This window comes from Haliotis cracherodii, unplaced genomic scaffold (assembly GCF_022045235.1).
Source record: "Haliotis cracherodii isolate W230 unplaced genomic scaffold, xgHalCrac1.p SCAF_4, whole genome shotgun sequence".
NCBI lineage: Eukaryota > Metazoa > Mollusca > Gastropoda > Lepetellida > Haliotidae > Haliotis > Haliotis cracherodii.
Window position 1 is genome coordinate 25,378,577 of NW_027266297.1, and position 17,108 is coordinate 25,395,684.

General features: G+C 42.3%; 1 protein-coding gene across 1 annotated transcript in view; it reads left to right on the plus strand.

Moving 5' to 3' along the window:
• The first annotated feature begins 4,068 nt into the window (after positions 1–4,068).
• LOC139479113 (uncharacterized peptidase C1-like protein F26E4.3) overlaps positions 4,069–17,108 on the plus strand; it is a 48,785-nt gene continuing 35,745 nt past the window's right edge. The window contains exon 1 of the mRNA XM_071261880.1: positions 4,069–5,027. Within this exon, the coding sequence (XP_071117981.1) occupies positions 4,709–5,027 (319 nt within the window). The 5' untranslated portion in view covers positions 4,069–4,708. The remainder of the gene's footprint in view (positions 5,028–17,108) is intronic.

Consider the following 17,108-nt stretch of genomic DNA (forward strand, 5'->3'; position numbering starts at 1 on the left):
GTAGGCACGAGACCAAGAACTGGGTTAGAATAGGTCTTCAGCAATCCATACTTGCCATAAAGGCGACTATGCTGGTCGTAAGAGGCGCGACTAACGGGATCGTGTGCTCAGGATCGCTGACTTGGTTAAATCGTGTCGTTGTATCCCAATTGCGTGGAACGATGCTCATGATGTCAGTCACTGGATTGTCTGGTCAAGACTCGATTATTTACACACCGCCGTCATATAGCTGCGGCGTTAAACAACAAACAAACAAATGGCAAGACGTTGAGTTTTTTTATTTTTAGGGTATAGGATAGGTCACCAGTAACCTTGACCTGACATAACAGATGACTAAATGGATGAGTTTGTCAGGCTCGGTGACCTGGTTGATTGCGTGTCATCGTCCCAAGGCGACGTGGGACGTTACTCGAAGTATCAATCACTGGCTTATCTGATCAAGATTCAATAATCAGCAGGCCAGCGTGATGTTGTTTGTATGTTGTTTGTCGCCACACTCAGCAATGATCCAGCTATAGCCGGCGTGATGTAGCTGGAATATGGCTGATGACAACAAACAAACACAGATAATGTGGAAGGAAAGGTCACATTTACACCAAGTTAAACCGTGGGACATGGGTGTTGACATACCAACCTGCCCAGCGGATAACGCCCTCTCTTGTTCTTGACCCTTGAAGTTCCACTGAACGTTCTCTGTATTCTGTCATCGTTGGATATTGTTATACGACAACATATGTGTTTGAAACATATGGGATATTTGGCTGACTTTTGGTTGAGCAGTACCATAGGTCAACGATGCACGCCGTCGGAGTTCGATGACACACCAACAGCTTGTTCACACATTACCCACCCGATCGTCAATAACATCGGATCCTAGAAGCATGACATACGCGTAGTCATATTTTCATCTGTTGGTGCACGCTGTACCGATGTTAATGACCTAACAATACAGAAAAATACAATATCAGCAAACTTGTTGATAGGCACGCAAGCTATGAACTAGGTGAGGTGAAATTGGGTTTAACGTCGCGTCCAAGATTATTGCACTTATATAGCGACGTGCATGCACGTGTATGTGTGTGTGTGTGGCTGCTTGTACTAGTCCGGACTGATGCCGATTTATAGTGCTAGCTCACTGAGAGACCATGCCGCAGTTTAACATGAATACCCCACTCAGACACAGTATACTGACCCCGAGCGGACCAGTCCTTGTTTTAGCCCCTTAATGCCGAGATCCAGACAGGGTAACAACAAGTACCATCTTTTAACGTCTTTTGGTATGACGCGGCCGGGGATCGAACCCCGGACCTTCCACTCTCCGGGAGGACTCTCTACCACAAGACCACGGCGGTCCTGGAACGCTATGGAAGCTGGCGAGTGGAACGTTAGGTATGAACTTAATAATTCAGTACCGACCATTCATTAGGTGATGAGAAAAACTCGATCAAACGTAAAAGTTTCTTTTAGCCAGTAGTGAACTGTTGACGACGTTCACCGGTAACAAGCATTCTTCTCTGAAGAACAACTATTTAAAAACCAATCAAGGACATACATCATTGACGTTATGACGTGTTTGTTAAAGTTGATAATTTTAGTGATGTAACGTCACACTGATCTATTGATAGATTGGTCTCCAGTGCCTTATGTCTTCATTTTACCTGACGGATGTAATATTCACTCTCATATGACATGGGTATTATACCGCATTCATCTTTATAAGAGTTTCCTTGGATGAAATCAGGCCCGTCTGTACTGAGCCATCACAGCACGAAGACAGATTTACAATAGTAGTACACGGTAAATATAAAAAGCCACGGGGTTGGGACATTTTCCGAAAGAGTCACGAATAGCAATCATCGGTTATCCAGTGTACCATGTCTCCGTTATAATAGACCGGACTAATGCCGGGACTATGGTACTAGCCCACTGAGTTACCATGCCACAGATTTACAGTTTAACCCCTTAGACACATCATGCTGACGAGTCCTTGTTTTATCTCCTAAATAAAAAGCGCCAGGCAGAGTAACAACAAGTACATGGGTTTTATACCGTAATCAACTTTATAAGAGTTTCCTTTCATGTAATCAGGCCTAGACCCGTCTGTTCTTAGCCATCACAGCACGAAGACAGATTTACAATAGTCTCATCTTTTTGTGCTGGTTGTCCTGTCTCTGCGGTGTGTACTGATGCTCACACTATCAATCACTGGTTTGCCTGTTCCGGAGCACGGTTACACAAAGCGATTTTAGCACCACCATGTGCAGTGACATAATGCTGTGTTTAAGTATGGGGTTCTGAAGACCATATAGCTGATGGCGATAAGTTAGGACAACTCACTTAACCTACTCACAACGATGGGGTAGTATGGGAATAGCCGAGAGTGAGGTTTATGAAATGATAGGATTGTAACACAGCTGAAAGAAGTATGCACGTTCCACGCCATTAATTCTGAAAAGTATTGCATGTTTTAATAAACTGACACATTATAGTTATTGAATACAAAGACTGCGGCTGGCTTTCCCACGATGACTCAAGAAGGACTCTTTTGTTAAGCTCCGTGAATTATGAGCTTTAAGTAAAGAAAAAACTCAATGTATTATATATGAATACCAGAATCATCGATAGTTGTACAATTAGAAGTGAAATGAACGCTGTTATATATTTCAAGTTGTGATCTTTTAGCTCACCTGGGCCCACTTGCACAAAGTGATCGTAGTGATTGTAAGCCTATGTTAAAGTATGGGAGTTACGATCATCTTAGCGCTAAGATCGCTTTGTGCAAGTGGGCCCTGGTCCTAACGTGCCGCTTAATCGCAATTTATGCATCTTTTACGTTTCGATGTATTAAGAACGATATTTTTCATGTTAGTTGTTTAACGAAACAATGTGCAAAATTCCAGCTGTAAAAATGAATGTGGAACGGACAAGTCAGTGATTGATATTATTAGCAACGATAGACGCAGTTTGGATACCTTTACACACAAATAAATCTGGACCAGATAAACCAGTGATTGATAGCTCGTGTAACGTCCCACGTCGGTTTGGTACAATGGCATGCAATCAACCAAGTCACCGAGCCTGACTACCCGTTCCATGAAGTCACCTCTTGCGGCCAGCATAGGTAGTAGGGACCTATGACAACCTGGCATCAGATCAGATTCGCCTCCCAAACTGGTATACGATATGAGGCCCCTTGCTGACGTCCCTTGACGCCATACCGATAGGAGATTGCTAATTGACGTAAAACCTCACTCTGAAATCCAAGTGACCGTCAAACCACCAGTTTGTGTCATCCGCATTTCGTCTTACGCACATAATCAGGAGAACGAATCTCCGCTTCTCGCTGATTAGAAAATAATGACGTCGCCCGGACGAATGAACTTTAAACGTCGTATTCAGAATCATTGTGTCGACAAAGTGGGCAAATGTTTGGTTGATCTGGGATTTTCCTTGCGAGATAAATATGATTTGGTGGATTTGGTGAAGTGAGGTGAAATAGCTTTATCCCACGTCCAAGATTACTGCACTTACACAGTGCACGTGCGTGTGTGTCTGTGTGACTGCTTGTACTAGTCCGGATTTTATAGTGCTAGCTCACTGATATACCATGCCGCAGTTTAACATGAATATCCCGGTCAGACATAGCATACTGACTCCGAGCCCACTAGTCCTTGTTTAAGCCCCTTAATGCAGAGCGCCAGGCAGGGTAACAACAAGTACCATCTTTTGACGTCTTTTGGTATGACGCGGCCGGGGATCGAACCCCGTATCTTCCACTCTCCGGACGGACGCACTACCACTAGACCACGGCGGCGGTCCAAAATTGGATTTGGGGGATAATCGTGCCAATTTAAGATATAAGATATCAAAATACTTGGCTAAATAAACCCTTGCTTTTGCAAAGTTCCAACTTTTGATTTTGTTTCTCGAGATTTCTTAAGCTTCTCCGAGGAGAAATCTTATAAAGATACTGTTAAATGTTTTTGAATGCTATTTGCAGCTGAAAGGGCAGCTCTTTTGCAACGTCTACTCAGAAACGAGTACGCCTGCGCGCGGGTTGCCGGAGGATGGTGGCGGTCTGCGTCACACAACTTGACTCGGCGAGTGTCGGCGGTAAACCGCGAGCGATCGCTCCCTCCCTGTCCAGATCCAACCCAATTAATACATATTGCATTCAACCTGCGAGCCGAGGAAGTGGCCGAATACCGCCGAGTCAGCACAGGCTCCTTCACTGGACCAAGAGTAGGATGTGGACCCGCGAGGCCAGGGAAAAACCTTTTAAGACGGAAAGTGCAAAAGAAATGTGAACATATTTCATTTCTACGAAATATTGGATCATTATATTCAGTGATTGTGTTTTAAGGAAAGATATTTCGTATTTTTCGTAAAGTGAGACACGGTTATGTTATCCCACGGAGTAAAACCTTATCAGGATATCAATTAATATCAACAGAGTTGGAGTGTCTCAAGGGGATAATTTTAAGACGTTCGACACTCTTCGAGGAGATTTTCATACCTCACTTGGATTATATGTAGTACGTAAAAGTGACACGGGTATATTGGAGAAGTGCGTGTCGGGCACGACATTGTGCTGCAAGTGTGACTCAAGAAAGACATGCTTTGACGTCCAGCTAGCGGCAGGCGAGTAAAACTGACAGGATTTCTTAAGCGTTTTCAACAGATAATCTGCAGAGATTAACGGATTAAGATGTCTGGTGTAGGGATTCTACTGGTGCTATCCTTGTCGGGATGTTTCCTCGGGACTTGGGGGGAGATGTGGGAATGGGGGCCGGACCTCGAAGGACCCTGGTGTGCCAAGCGCCGGGGGCAGCAATGCTGTATCGACCGGGACGACTATTGTTCCGTCCCCATCCTCGGCACCGAGTGCTACTGCGACGTCTTCTGTAACGCCACAGCCTACGACTGCTGCCCCGACTACTGGGAACACTGTCATGGGGTGGTGAGGGAGGAGAGAACCACCCCGCTACCCATCATTTATACCACACCCCGGATACCCGTGACTACAAGTAAGAGTTTATCCTCTTCCCTTCACCCCTACAACATGATATACCCCTCCAAACAGTTCGCCCAAGGCTATAGCGTTAAAATGCTTTCTAATCTAATATCCCCTAAGTCGTAGCTGTAACCAGTCCTTTGTGAATATCTTCGTCCACCTGTGACGAAATATAAAGTTTATTTGCTAGCTACAGCTGTGCCGTAATTCAAAAGGAACGAAACTTAAAAGGGAATTCCTCTTGCCTTGAAAACCCGCCAATACAATCGAGTTTGTTTATCAACAATCTGTAGAATGAACTGTATATGAATTATAATATCTACACTACTGGTGACGTGAATTCCGCTTGTACAACGTTTGTACTTTATGTTAATAGCTCCCGACCTGGATATGTTTTTTGTTAAGCGGTTATTACATTTTGCATTTAACGAATTACATACATTCGGTTTGTAGCCTGTAAAAGTAGTGTGTCGGGCAAGGTTGTATGCTAAGTCCTATGTTGTTCATATCAAATACGCGAAATTCCAACATTAGCAGCAGCAACACTTTTATAACAATTTTATGAACTGTTACATCGATCAACCGATGATTATAGAAACTTAATATCTTCCTGTAAACCAATAACTCCAAACTGCGTATAAACCTTGGCACGCGGCTCGCTGTCATTACAGCCGTGTATAATTCAGGCACAGTCGAGGATGACAACTATACCCTGCTTCAGGCCCCCAGTACCTCAGGTGGCGGGCAGCTGTCCTTCTAACCCCTACCAACCCAAACCCCCAACACATGATCTGTCTATTATCAACCGAAACGGGCAAAGTGACGCGCCGATATACGAGAGACAGTTTCTTTTTGTAGTCTTTTAAACTAATCGGTCATTCTGAAAACACAAATAAACATGACGATGTACATTGACCTGCTACCATGATAGTGTTTGCACTGCTAACCGGCGTACGCCTTGTCAAATTGACATTGTATGTTATCAGTGATCTGTGTGGTAATGTTTGCTAAAGCCCTTACGTTCTCTCAGGCCAGGAGACTATAAATATATATCGTAATACGCATACTCATAAATTTCCTGATTGACTGACACAGAATGTAAATTAAGTTTTTGAGACAAAGTTATGGAATGCTTAAGTGGTCTTAGCGATATATGGCAGTCGTCAATATGTGGCAGTTCTGCGACAGTTCTTAATATTATTCTGTGTCGCTCATTGCAATATCGTTTGATGTTAGCTGGCAAAACGTAAGCGTACGATGAAAGAAAAGTGTTTTAGTATGAAGGGGTAAGGGTTTTAGCAGAGCCGTAGCCAGCCGGGGGTGGGGGGCGGCAAGGGGGGCACTTGTTTTAATAGAAAACAGTTTTATTTGAATAAAGTTGGGGACAAGTGTAACTTGTACAACAATTATTTGAACACCCCCATCCCCCTGTCAAATTAAGTTAACTACGGCCTTGGCTTTAGTCATGAATAACGGTCTGCTGGCCATTCATCACAAGCACAAATGAACTGTACATAAATGAGTCAAGAATGTCAAGAATGTTTTTTTCTTGTTGATTAAGGCCGCACTCAACAATATTCAAGCAATATGACGGCGGTCGGTAAATAATCGAATTTGGTCCTGACAAACTAATGATTGACATCATGAGCATCGATCCACGCAACTGGGTTACGATGACATGCTTCAACCAAGCCAGCGAGCCTGACAACCCGATCCCATTAGTCGCCTCTTACGACAAGCATAGTCTCCTTTTACGGCAAGCATGGGTTGCTGAAGACCTATTCTACCCCGGATCTTCACGGGGGGTCAAGCATGTTGCGATGGTGGGCATGGGAGACTCAGTTTATATTGATTGTAGTTATTTTCGTATTTTAATTCCAAGTTTGACGTCATTGAATGCGAGAAACTACACACGTTTCTTTTACTATGCGGCAAGTTGAAGATTTTAAATCCAATTTAGCTGACCGTCCTTTTCATCCTGACCCCATCCCGTGACCTATGATAAGTGACACGTCTGTCTCCTTCACCTTCTCTAAACAAGCCTAACAGTTCAGGTTCATCATATTCTCTCTTGTATTTCTGTAGTCATATAACTTTAGCGTTTTGATATATTATCTATGTCTAAGAATATTTGACTTCTAGTTGGGACGGTCGGGTAGCCCAGTGGTTAAAGCGTTCGCTCGTCACGCCGAAGACCCGGGTTCGATTCCCCACATGGGTACAATGTGTGAAGCCCATTTCTGGGGTCACCCGCCGTGATATTGTTCTAATATTGCTAGAAACGGCGTAAAACCAAACTCACTCACTCACTCACCCTAGTTGAGTTCCACTGTTTAAAGCATATTAACTACAATATTCAATATCGCCGATTACAATGCACTACAACCCGTGAGATCCGGGTTAGAATTGATCTTCGGCAACCTATGCTTGTCATCAGAGGCGACTAACGGGATCGGGTGGTCAGGCTCACTGACGTGGTTGATGCAAGTCATCGTATCCCAATTGCGTAGATGTCAATCGCTGGATTGTCTGGTCGAGACTCGATTATTTACAAACCGCCGTCATATAGATGGATTATTGCTGAGTGCGGCGTTATACAACAAACAAACAAACCATGCCCTACAAGTACATTGAGTAAGAATTTTGACGCCGCTTTAGCAATATTCCAGCAATATCACGGCGGAGGACACCAGGACCTAACACGCTGCACCAATGTGGCTCAACCAAGGGACGGTCGGGTAGTCTAGTGGTTAAAGCGTTCGATCGTAACGCCGAAGTCCCGGGTTCGATTCCCGACATGGGTACAATGTGTGAAGCCCATTTCTGATTCTGAGCCCGCGGTGATATTGCTGGAATATTGCTAAAAGCGGCGTAAAACCATACTCACTCACTCACTCACTCAACCTCCATGTACAGCCACACGGAGCTGCCTACACACAAGTGACAATTCTGAAACGATATATATAATGTACATTTCTTAGAGCTTGCTTGCGCTGCTATGAAATATATCAGTCCTTACGTTATTGATAACACGTGCGTCATGACATTACCGAGATGCTATCCTCCTCAAACAAGATTATATTCATGTACTAATTACTTTCTGCATCGAATTAGTGCAAGTCGTGAGGCATATAGTATAACGGCACTTGCCTTTCATAATGATACATAATACTTATTATTATTACTACAGGCAAACATTCATCTGTTTAGTTGAGCTCTGTTGAATGCACGTGGTTTAATTCGTCACACGATACCACTACTTACAAGGTCTGTCGACGTCTACTGGCGCGCAGAGGCTGTGTGTGTTGTCTGCCAGAAAACTCGATACGTGACACGTGATACTTGGAAAGGCTTTTTTTTGCAAAATCGACATATAGTATAAAGCAATTATTAAAACTATATCTCGTTTTGGGATTTCGTGCCATGGTAGTATTAAGTTGGAAAGGTAGAAACATATCGGTAGGGATTGAATAAAACGTAACTCAGAAAAGTAAACGAATGCGTATGTTTGTTGTTTAACGCCGCACTCAGAAATATTCCAGCTATATGACGGCGGTCTGTAAATAATCGAGTCTGGAACAGACAATCCAGTGATTGACATCATGAGCATCGATCCACGCAATTGGGACACGATGACATGCATCAACCAAGTCGGCGAGCCTGACCAGCCGATCCCGTTTACCTCCTCTTACGACAAGCAAAGTCACCTTTTACGGCAAGGATGGGTTGCTGAAGACCTGTTCTATCCCGCATCTTCACGGGTCTAAATGAATCCGGATGGACGGACAGATATGCTGGTTATGATGATATAAATAAAAGAGTTATTGTGCAAAGTTCTTAGTCAGGCACATGGAAGGAGTTTTTCCCCACTTTTGGTGATTGTGAAATGTGTTTCATGAAACGATTCGACTTATCCTTCTCCTCCGATGACCTAATGCATAAATACATTCACCAGGCCCATCTGTAATAGCAAACGATAAATAACTGTGAATATCGGAAAAGAATGAAATTCATCCTGACTTAAAGAATTACAAAAGCCGTCGTTGTTAAAATAATATATCACAGATGGTACACGCCCTTGAGTCACGAGGATGGTTGCACTATGGTGTTTGGCGTTCAACACGGAAGTAGTGAGAATATTGCCAAGCTGAACAGATTTGTCTAGTTCCTGCTCACGCTCGCGCCGCAGACATGAACCGTAATGGCGATGCGCGGAAACTGCAAAGATCAACAGCGTGCATGCATTGTTGCCATTCCTCGACAAACAGTAAGGAAGTGTGCTAGATTCACAAAAAAACAGCAGATGGGGGGAGATATTCATCCCGTGATCTAACATTAGAACATGTGTAACGCTAGTCTAAACATCCTAGACGCGGAACATAAATTAGTTGCCCAAACAATCATCAAGGTTGCCGTATAAATACGATGAGCACAGTTACGTCAAGGATATCGCTATTACTTTGGCAGGATATTATTCCTCTTCCAAGAATATTGGACCAATACAAAAGGAATTAAGGAACGGAATCATGTTCCGGTGAGATTTACAAAGACGGCATTCTCTGATAATTATTACATACACATGTTGTTTATTTTGATAATAAGACAGAAAGGAATATATAGAAAACCGCATAGAAATAAAGGTTGTCAGTTCTGTAGTATTTATTTTTGACTTAACCATGTGAGATTTACGATAGTGATGTGGCAAACATGGAAGCTTTGTCTTTAGGAATCAAATGACGCATTCCGAGCTCAGGCTTATAGTTTTACCAGCAAAGTTTATTTGACCAGCTCATCTTTCTCCATCTCTCAGAGAGGAAGGACCAGTTTATTTGACCAGCTCATCTTTCTCCATCTCCCAGAGATGAAGGAACGATCATCTTTGAAATCATACTATTTCTGAAGATATGTGATCCAAGACAAAGTTAGTCCATTTTCGATCCCAAAGTAACGTCAATATGTTACATAGGAGATTAGGTTTCAGGAGAGTACACAATGGCTCCAGATAATTGTTGAAGCCATTGAGTATTTTACTTACATGTCATCATTCACATTGGGCAGTGACAGTTTGCTTTGGGTATTCAATATTTGTTTAATCTGTTGGGCCTATTCTATTGGGTTTGTTGATCGATAAGTAGACTCATTAAAAACTATTTCCACTTCTATGCTGTTTCAGGGAACGTTTTATTAGCATAGGTGTGCGTGCTGTCCCTCGTGAGGCACATGTCGCATAACCTCAGAATAGTGATATAGGTTCACTGCAGTAGAGTATATAAATTGTCAATGCATGAGAATAACCAACCCAGATCTTCAGTCGAAACAGATTCCACTTGGCGTAAAGGGCAAATAGCTGTGAAAATTGTATGAATGGACCACTGAAAATTAGTGATGAAAATAATTGAAGCATGTCATCGATCCCAATTGCGTGGATCGATGCTCAGGATGTCAATCACTGGATTGTCTGGTCCAGACTCGATTATTTAGAGACCGTGGTCACAGAGCTGGAATATTGCTGTGTGTGGCGTAAAACAACAAACTTAATCAGTGATGAAAGGGGTAAGCATGTCCTGCCCTACTGGTAGAACATGCACCCGCCATCCATAGAACTTGCTTAATTATTGCCTGACTCAGCACAGCAATACCAATGTATTCGTGATGCCTGCATGAGTGAGTGAGTATGGTTTTACGCCGCTTTTAGCAATATTCCAGCAATATCACGGCGGGGGACACCAGAAATGGGCTTCACACATTGTACCCCTGTAACCAGGGTAACCAGGGTTTTCGGCGTGACGAGCGAACGCTTTAACCACTAGGCTACCCGACCGCTCGATGCCTGCATGAAGTCAGTAACAGTAGATCTGTATGGACATACGTGTACGCAAGTTGAAAAGTGCAGACATATTCGTCGGTGAGTAGCTTCTATACAGTCTCGAACTTTGAACTTCTGTCATATTAATCTCCCCATCTTCATGATGGAGTTTACTGTTGATGCTCAGGTCTGAAACCTGATTTATTATATCTTACATAAGTTTAGAACCTGCATCTAACACCACCTTTATACGTTCTTCTTTATAGCGGATACAATAGATATGTCAATAGAATGAGTCAAGCGTGAATGTCTCTTATAAAAACGCACGAAAACGCAGTTCAAAGGAAAGCTCTTTCATGTCCCGACACGTTATGAAAGAAAGGCATATATGCATCTCTGGGACTTTTTAACAGAGGGTTCTAGATCATGTTAAGTCATATGCTTGTCAACAATCTTTTAAAACCATTCATTACAACATTTGCTGAATTTACATTTCTCGAAAAGATCTTATATCGTTAAATGGACTCTGCTTTTAGAAGAAATTTCTTATGATTATGGAATTGCTTTTGACGCTGTTAGTGTGTATCAATTGTTCGTGTTATTTTTGTTGCCCATCATTCTATGACGTTGCAAGTCGACCCTTCTTCCTTTCGCATTTCCAACTCCCCCTGTAGAACCTGCAGAATGGTTTTGTAGATGTTCCTGGCAACAGTTGGCCAAATAATGTCCAATGCATCGGCATTGGATTTTATTATAGAATGAGTGAGTGAGTTAAAATTTAACGTCGCATCGGTATTATTTCCGCCATATAGCGACGAGAACAAGTTGATATATATTTTATTTTGGAAGACATATTGGGAGAAATCTGAAACTTTATATGGATGATATTGCTAAAATATAGTTTCAAGTTTTAACGATGTAAAATGATCAGAAATCAACGCCAGTTTGACAACTTCGGACAGACAATGCTGAAAAAAAATAGGTTTCTAATATTTCTTAAAGAAAATGAAAGTTTTTCTTGAGATGATCCTGCAAGTGGTATCCCCATATTTGTCTTCAACACAAGATTTCCGTGGCTGCAAAACATGCCAGGTCGTATACGTGACAGGTGCTTCCTTCACTGCGGCCTACAATACGATTATATATTCTTTCTGTAGTTTGACTTCTAGAAACATTTGACCTTACCTATTATAAAATTTCGAAACCTCAGAAGCAATGAAGCTGAAACTTTGCATGGATTATCCCGACACAGAACTCTCGCGACATTGTATAGATCGTCTCTATAGGACCCGGTGTCATTTAATTTAGTAGATTTAAAATGGGGCTTACGTATTTTGATCATATTGGATACACCTCGTCCTTCGGGTGTATGATGACAATGTCTTCAATATAATGTTTCCATACTGTTGCCAGGTGAGCTTCAGTTTCCCTCTGTACATATATAATTAAGTGGTATAATAACCTGATCTATATACCAATTATAACATGGCCGCCATAAGGCTGAAATGATGCATAGCGACGTTATTTTTGAATCACTCACTATATATGATTATCTGGTTGACATATGAAACGCCATTTTATTAATATTTATCACCGAATGTAGTCGTTTGAATGACTGGCTTTGAAAAAAACACATCCATTCATTCACCCATATAACAGCAATTTTGAGTCTTATACCTTTGAAGTTAACCATTCATAAAGAGCTGCAGTTAAATGTCCATGACGAGGTAACATGCATTAAGGACTTTATGGATATTTTTACATTTAATGTTGTCTCATAAACGTGCTCAAATGTCAGGATGACTTTGAGCTAATGTCATACGTCTTAATATGTTGGCTTACATCGAGGAGTTAAGGCTGTTTTTCTTTGATTGTAGCGCGTCTTACAGAGACATGTATGAATACCGCGGAAGCTTTAACATTTTAATACTTAGATGCAGTGAAGTCTTGTTAAGTCAATTGACTCTATATACCAGGGCCCCGTTCCACAAAACGATCTTAGCGCTACGGTTGTCTTAGCGCTAAGATCGCCTTGTGGAACGCACCCAGGATGACTTGTCTCTATGGTACCGGGTAGGATCCTCATATCGACACTCGAATGGATAACTCGATATATTTTAATGTTTCACAGTATAACGCTTTCATAACAAGACGTCTCCTCGACTGAATTGGCTTATTGTCACCACTGGGACAGGTTGCGCTCACCTTTTCGCGAACATCTGGTGTCGTCACGTTTTGAGAGTGATGCATGAACACACGCTAGTGATATATTCGGAATCGTAAGTTCGGCTCTGCTTTCAGCAGACATTTCATATCAGCACTTGACTTGCCTTTGCGTGTGTTTGTGACGGATGCCACCAGTGGGGCAGGATACGCTCACCTTTTCGCAAGCATCTTGCATCATAAGTATTTGATAGTGATTCATAAACACATGCTCGTACAATAGACCGCGCTTTCAGCAGACCTTATGGAAGGTGTTTTGTCACTTTTCTTATAGTATGATGATGGATACGGGTTTGTCGTCGTCATTATTATGTACGAAACATTATCCATTAAACAACTGAAGTAACCTCCAAAAATACACATCACACATGGAGCAAATTAATGCATTCAGGGATAGAAAGGAGGAAGGACAGGAACACGAGCTGGGTACTCAGGCCCGTATGTCACCCTCGTGTTTTCGACTCCATGTGTTGGCGGTGCGCACGTATGTTTACAGATGTTGTACGGACCTAGGTGTTAAGCTGTAGTTAATCATGTGGTGTTTTCTTACCTACACTTCAATAGGTTTACGTCGCATAACATCAGTCAGTGGGACGTGAAGAAACATGACAGAGTGTTCATTACTGGGACTATTCTTGGCATGGACGGGGAAGACAAATTAAAGCGAGAGTCTGACCCACAATTTGGAGTCTTTTTAAAACATTGTAATAAGTGACATGTGTGAACTGAGATATTGTCTCTGTGAGAATGGTTGGGGGTCATTCCACAAGCCGGCTTAAAAAATCACAAACACGATATGTAAACCATTATTAATTGTGCTTTAACGACCAAATCAACACGTTATCATGGTAGGCCATGTGCATACAAAATGTCATCAGATGTAAAACAAAAGGGTGGTGGGGGTGGTGTGGGATGGTGGGGGGTGGTGGCCACCCCCAGATACCCTCTTGGCCCTCCACTGATGTACATTCAAATGGTGTGATGTACACTTTCATGTGGCCGTCCAAAAACTGAGGCGCGAATCTTCCTTGGAAGGAACTGTATTCAGAATAACCTAAATGTTATCGATAAATAGAAGCCAAGGTTTGTGAGTTATAGTTTAGAATTTAGAGTTAACTTCCCTTGGTATGTACCGAAATCCGAAAAGGGACATGCACAGGGTGAAAAAGGCGCGTTTTGAAAGGAAAAACTAAACGTCATTTTTTTACCATTTAAGACTTCTCTTGAACATGTTTGTGAATACAGTCATCGACACAAGGTACAGATCGAAAGTTGGAACCAAATGCCCGTTAATCAATTTCGACAGTTATCCCGAGATCTCTAACGATAACCCACGAGTGGTGTCTTTTGAGTGTCCAAAATTAGCTCTCGTGTGTTTCCAAACCTAAGTGAATTGAAAATGTGTCGAAACTGCCAATGCATTCTCACGAGATGTAGAAGTATGTATTTTCTGACTAACAACCAATTTTCTGTCCATTCAGAAACCACTATTAGATCGGTTCAGATGCGTCTATCATCAACAAACATTTCCAAGGTTTATTTAATAACGCAACATACACCAGCGTCCATGGATTTCACACTGTAAATAGTTCCTTTCACAACGTTGGAGTGACACATGGCAAATAGAAGTTCCTACAGCTCCAAGCATTTTTGCAACGGCGCCTATTAAGCGACAAAAGCCCCGGTCCGACGTCATAGACTAAACTAAAGGCGACGACATCGTTTCCAGATTGGCGTACCTCGTCAACAGATCACCAGCCTCCAGAAAGAGGGGCAGAACAAAACCTCATTGTATGAAGGACTTGACATGACAGATGCACGGGCTAGGTGTTCTGTAGGTTCACATGTAACGGCACACATGATGTGTATGTATAACTTTCACACTTTGTTTTGTATGTGTAGCTTGCATCGTGTATATAGACAGCTGCGGCCCGTATTTGTTCAACCACTGACTTTGAGGAAATGGGAAGCAGCTATATGGATGTACTGCTGAGCGAGGCTTTGTTGCTGTTTGACCTTCCATCCCATGTGATACACACACGCTTACAGCCTGCTGATTGATTGTATTCTCTTAATCATCTCCATTGCAAACTGGCCCCTTTCTGAAGTAGTGCAAGGAGATTGTAGAAATGCTGCCGTATGAGTGAAATGTGTGTTGGTTCTTTGTCTGAAACAGACAGGCAAGAGCGCATACGCGCATGAGTGCAAGATGCATTGTTCAGTCTTCTGAAACAGACAGGCAAGATCGAATACGGTATTGTAAGTGCAAGATGCATTGTTCAGTCTTCTGAAACAGACAGGCACGATCGAATACGGTATTATGAGAGCAAGATGCATTGTTTAGTCTTCTGAAAGAGACAGGCAAGATCGAATACGGTATTATGAGATCAAGATGCATTGTTTAGTCTTCTGAAACAGGCAGGCAAGATCGAATACGTTATCGCAAGTGCAATTTCCATTGTTTAGTCTTCTGAAACAGACAGGCAAGATCGAATACGGTATTATGAGAGCAAGATGCATTGTTTAGTCTTCTGAAAGAGACAGGCAAGATCGAATGCGGTATTATGAGATCAAGATGCATTGTTTAGTCTTCAAAAATAAGCACTGTCTCATTGTCTGGAATGGACAGCGTGTAGTTTATTATAATTAGTGCACGATACATTAGTATGTGTCTGAATTAGATACGGAAGGGGCATGGGCATATCAGTACAATATGCAGCGTTTGTCGATCCCCAATGGGGATTCCGGGTTTGAATAGGATTCTAGTATATTGGGTGGGCAGGATCGGTGAATTGGGTTTTATCGTGTCAGTGTACCCCGACTGCGTGGATCGTTATCAGAATATCAATCACAAGATTGTCTGGTCCAGACCCGATTATTTACAGACCGCAATGAGAGGGCTGGAATACTGCTGAGTGTGGCGTTAAACAACAAACAAAACAAACAAACTTTGTATGGCGGACGAATGCACAGGAACTCATGTGGCACTGTATGTGCAAGATGGACTCTCTTTTCAGTTGTGTAGAAGAGGGCATGCGGTATTTGTATGCGGAAGACGCACTGTTAAAAAGTACATCAGCACCTCCCTCGACCTTTCTTTCGCACTAACTGTACACTTTGTAAAACATCATTGTTAAGATGTCAGTGACTGAAGCTTTTAAGGTTCAACCGCATCCGTCACGATTTGTTTGATTTGTGTGGGGTTGAGGCTTGGGGGGTTAGTGAGGTTGTGGAAAATGTTTCGGGGTGTCATCCTTGTACTTATATTTAACCACTAGATATTTTATGAACTAGAACTAGATACTAGTTTATAGAAATTATTCGTATTAGAAGGATACCCGTTACTGCTGATAATTAACTACATCGAGGGTACTTTCACATGCAATTCATTCAACTGGTATTTTTAGAGTTTTTATGCGAAAGTTTATTCACCTTCTACCTCCTCTTTGAAGCAGTGCGTTTCCCGACGGTAGAGTGCATGCTTGACCCGGATTACCGAGCGACGTCAAGAACTTAGTATTGACACACGTAAACCATCTGGGTCGAGCACTTGAATAGACTAGGGCGGTGTGGAGAAGGTGTTGACTGTAGCCCCTTTCACTGACTACAAGCAACAGAGACCCTGAAACCACGTCTTCGTGCTGAGGCTCAAATCCGCATTGCCGCGCTGTGCACTATGCATTAACACAATCACCTGGTTAATTACGTTCTTGAGAGGCTGAGGAGATTTATCTCCCTAACATAAACCGTAAGCATGCTTGTATCCCTTTGAAATCCCTTTTTGTGAAACATTGGGAAAAACAAGAGAGTGGTGTTTACAATTCGTGCATGGTGGATATATTTGTGGTGAACATGTTGGTCGAATGAAACAGGAAGATAAACAATACTCTCTGTAGGTTTTCGTTAATAATGAGCCAGTAATCCCTCAACGTTTAAACAAAATAACCAGGACACACGTTGGTTGTTCTTTAACCTTGGTATTATATTTTCCAAGCACAATGCTTCATATCGTGACCATCGTATTCTAATTCATTCCTTGAACGTTTTGAGAAACCATGATGCTCC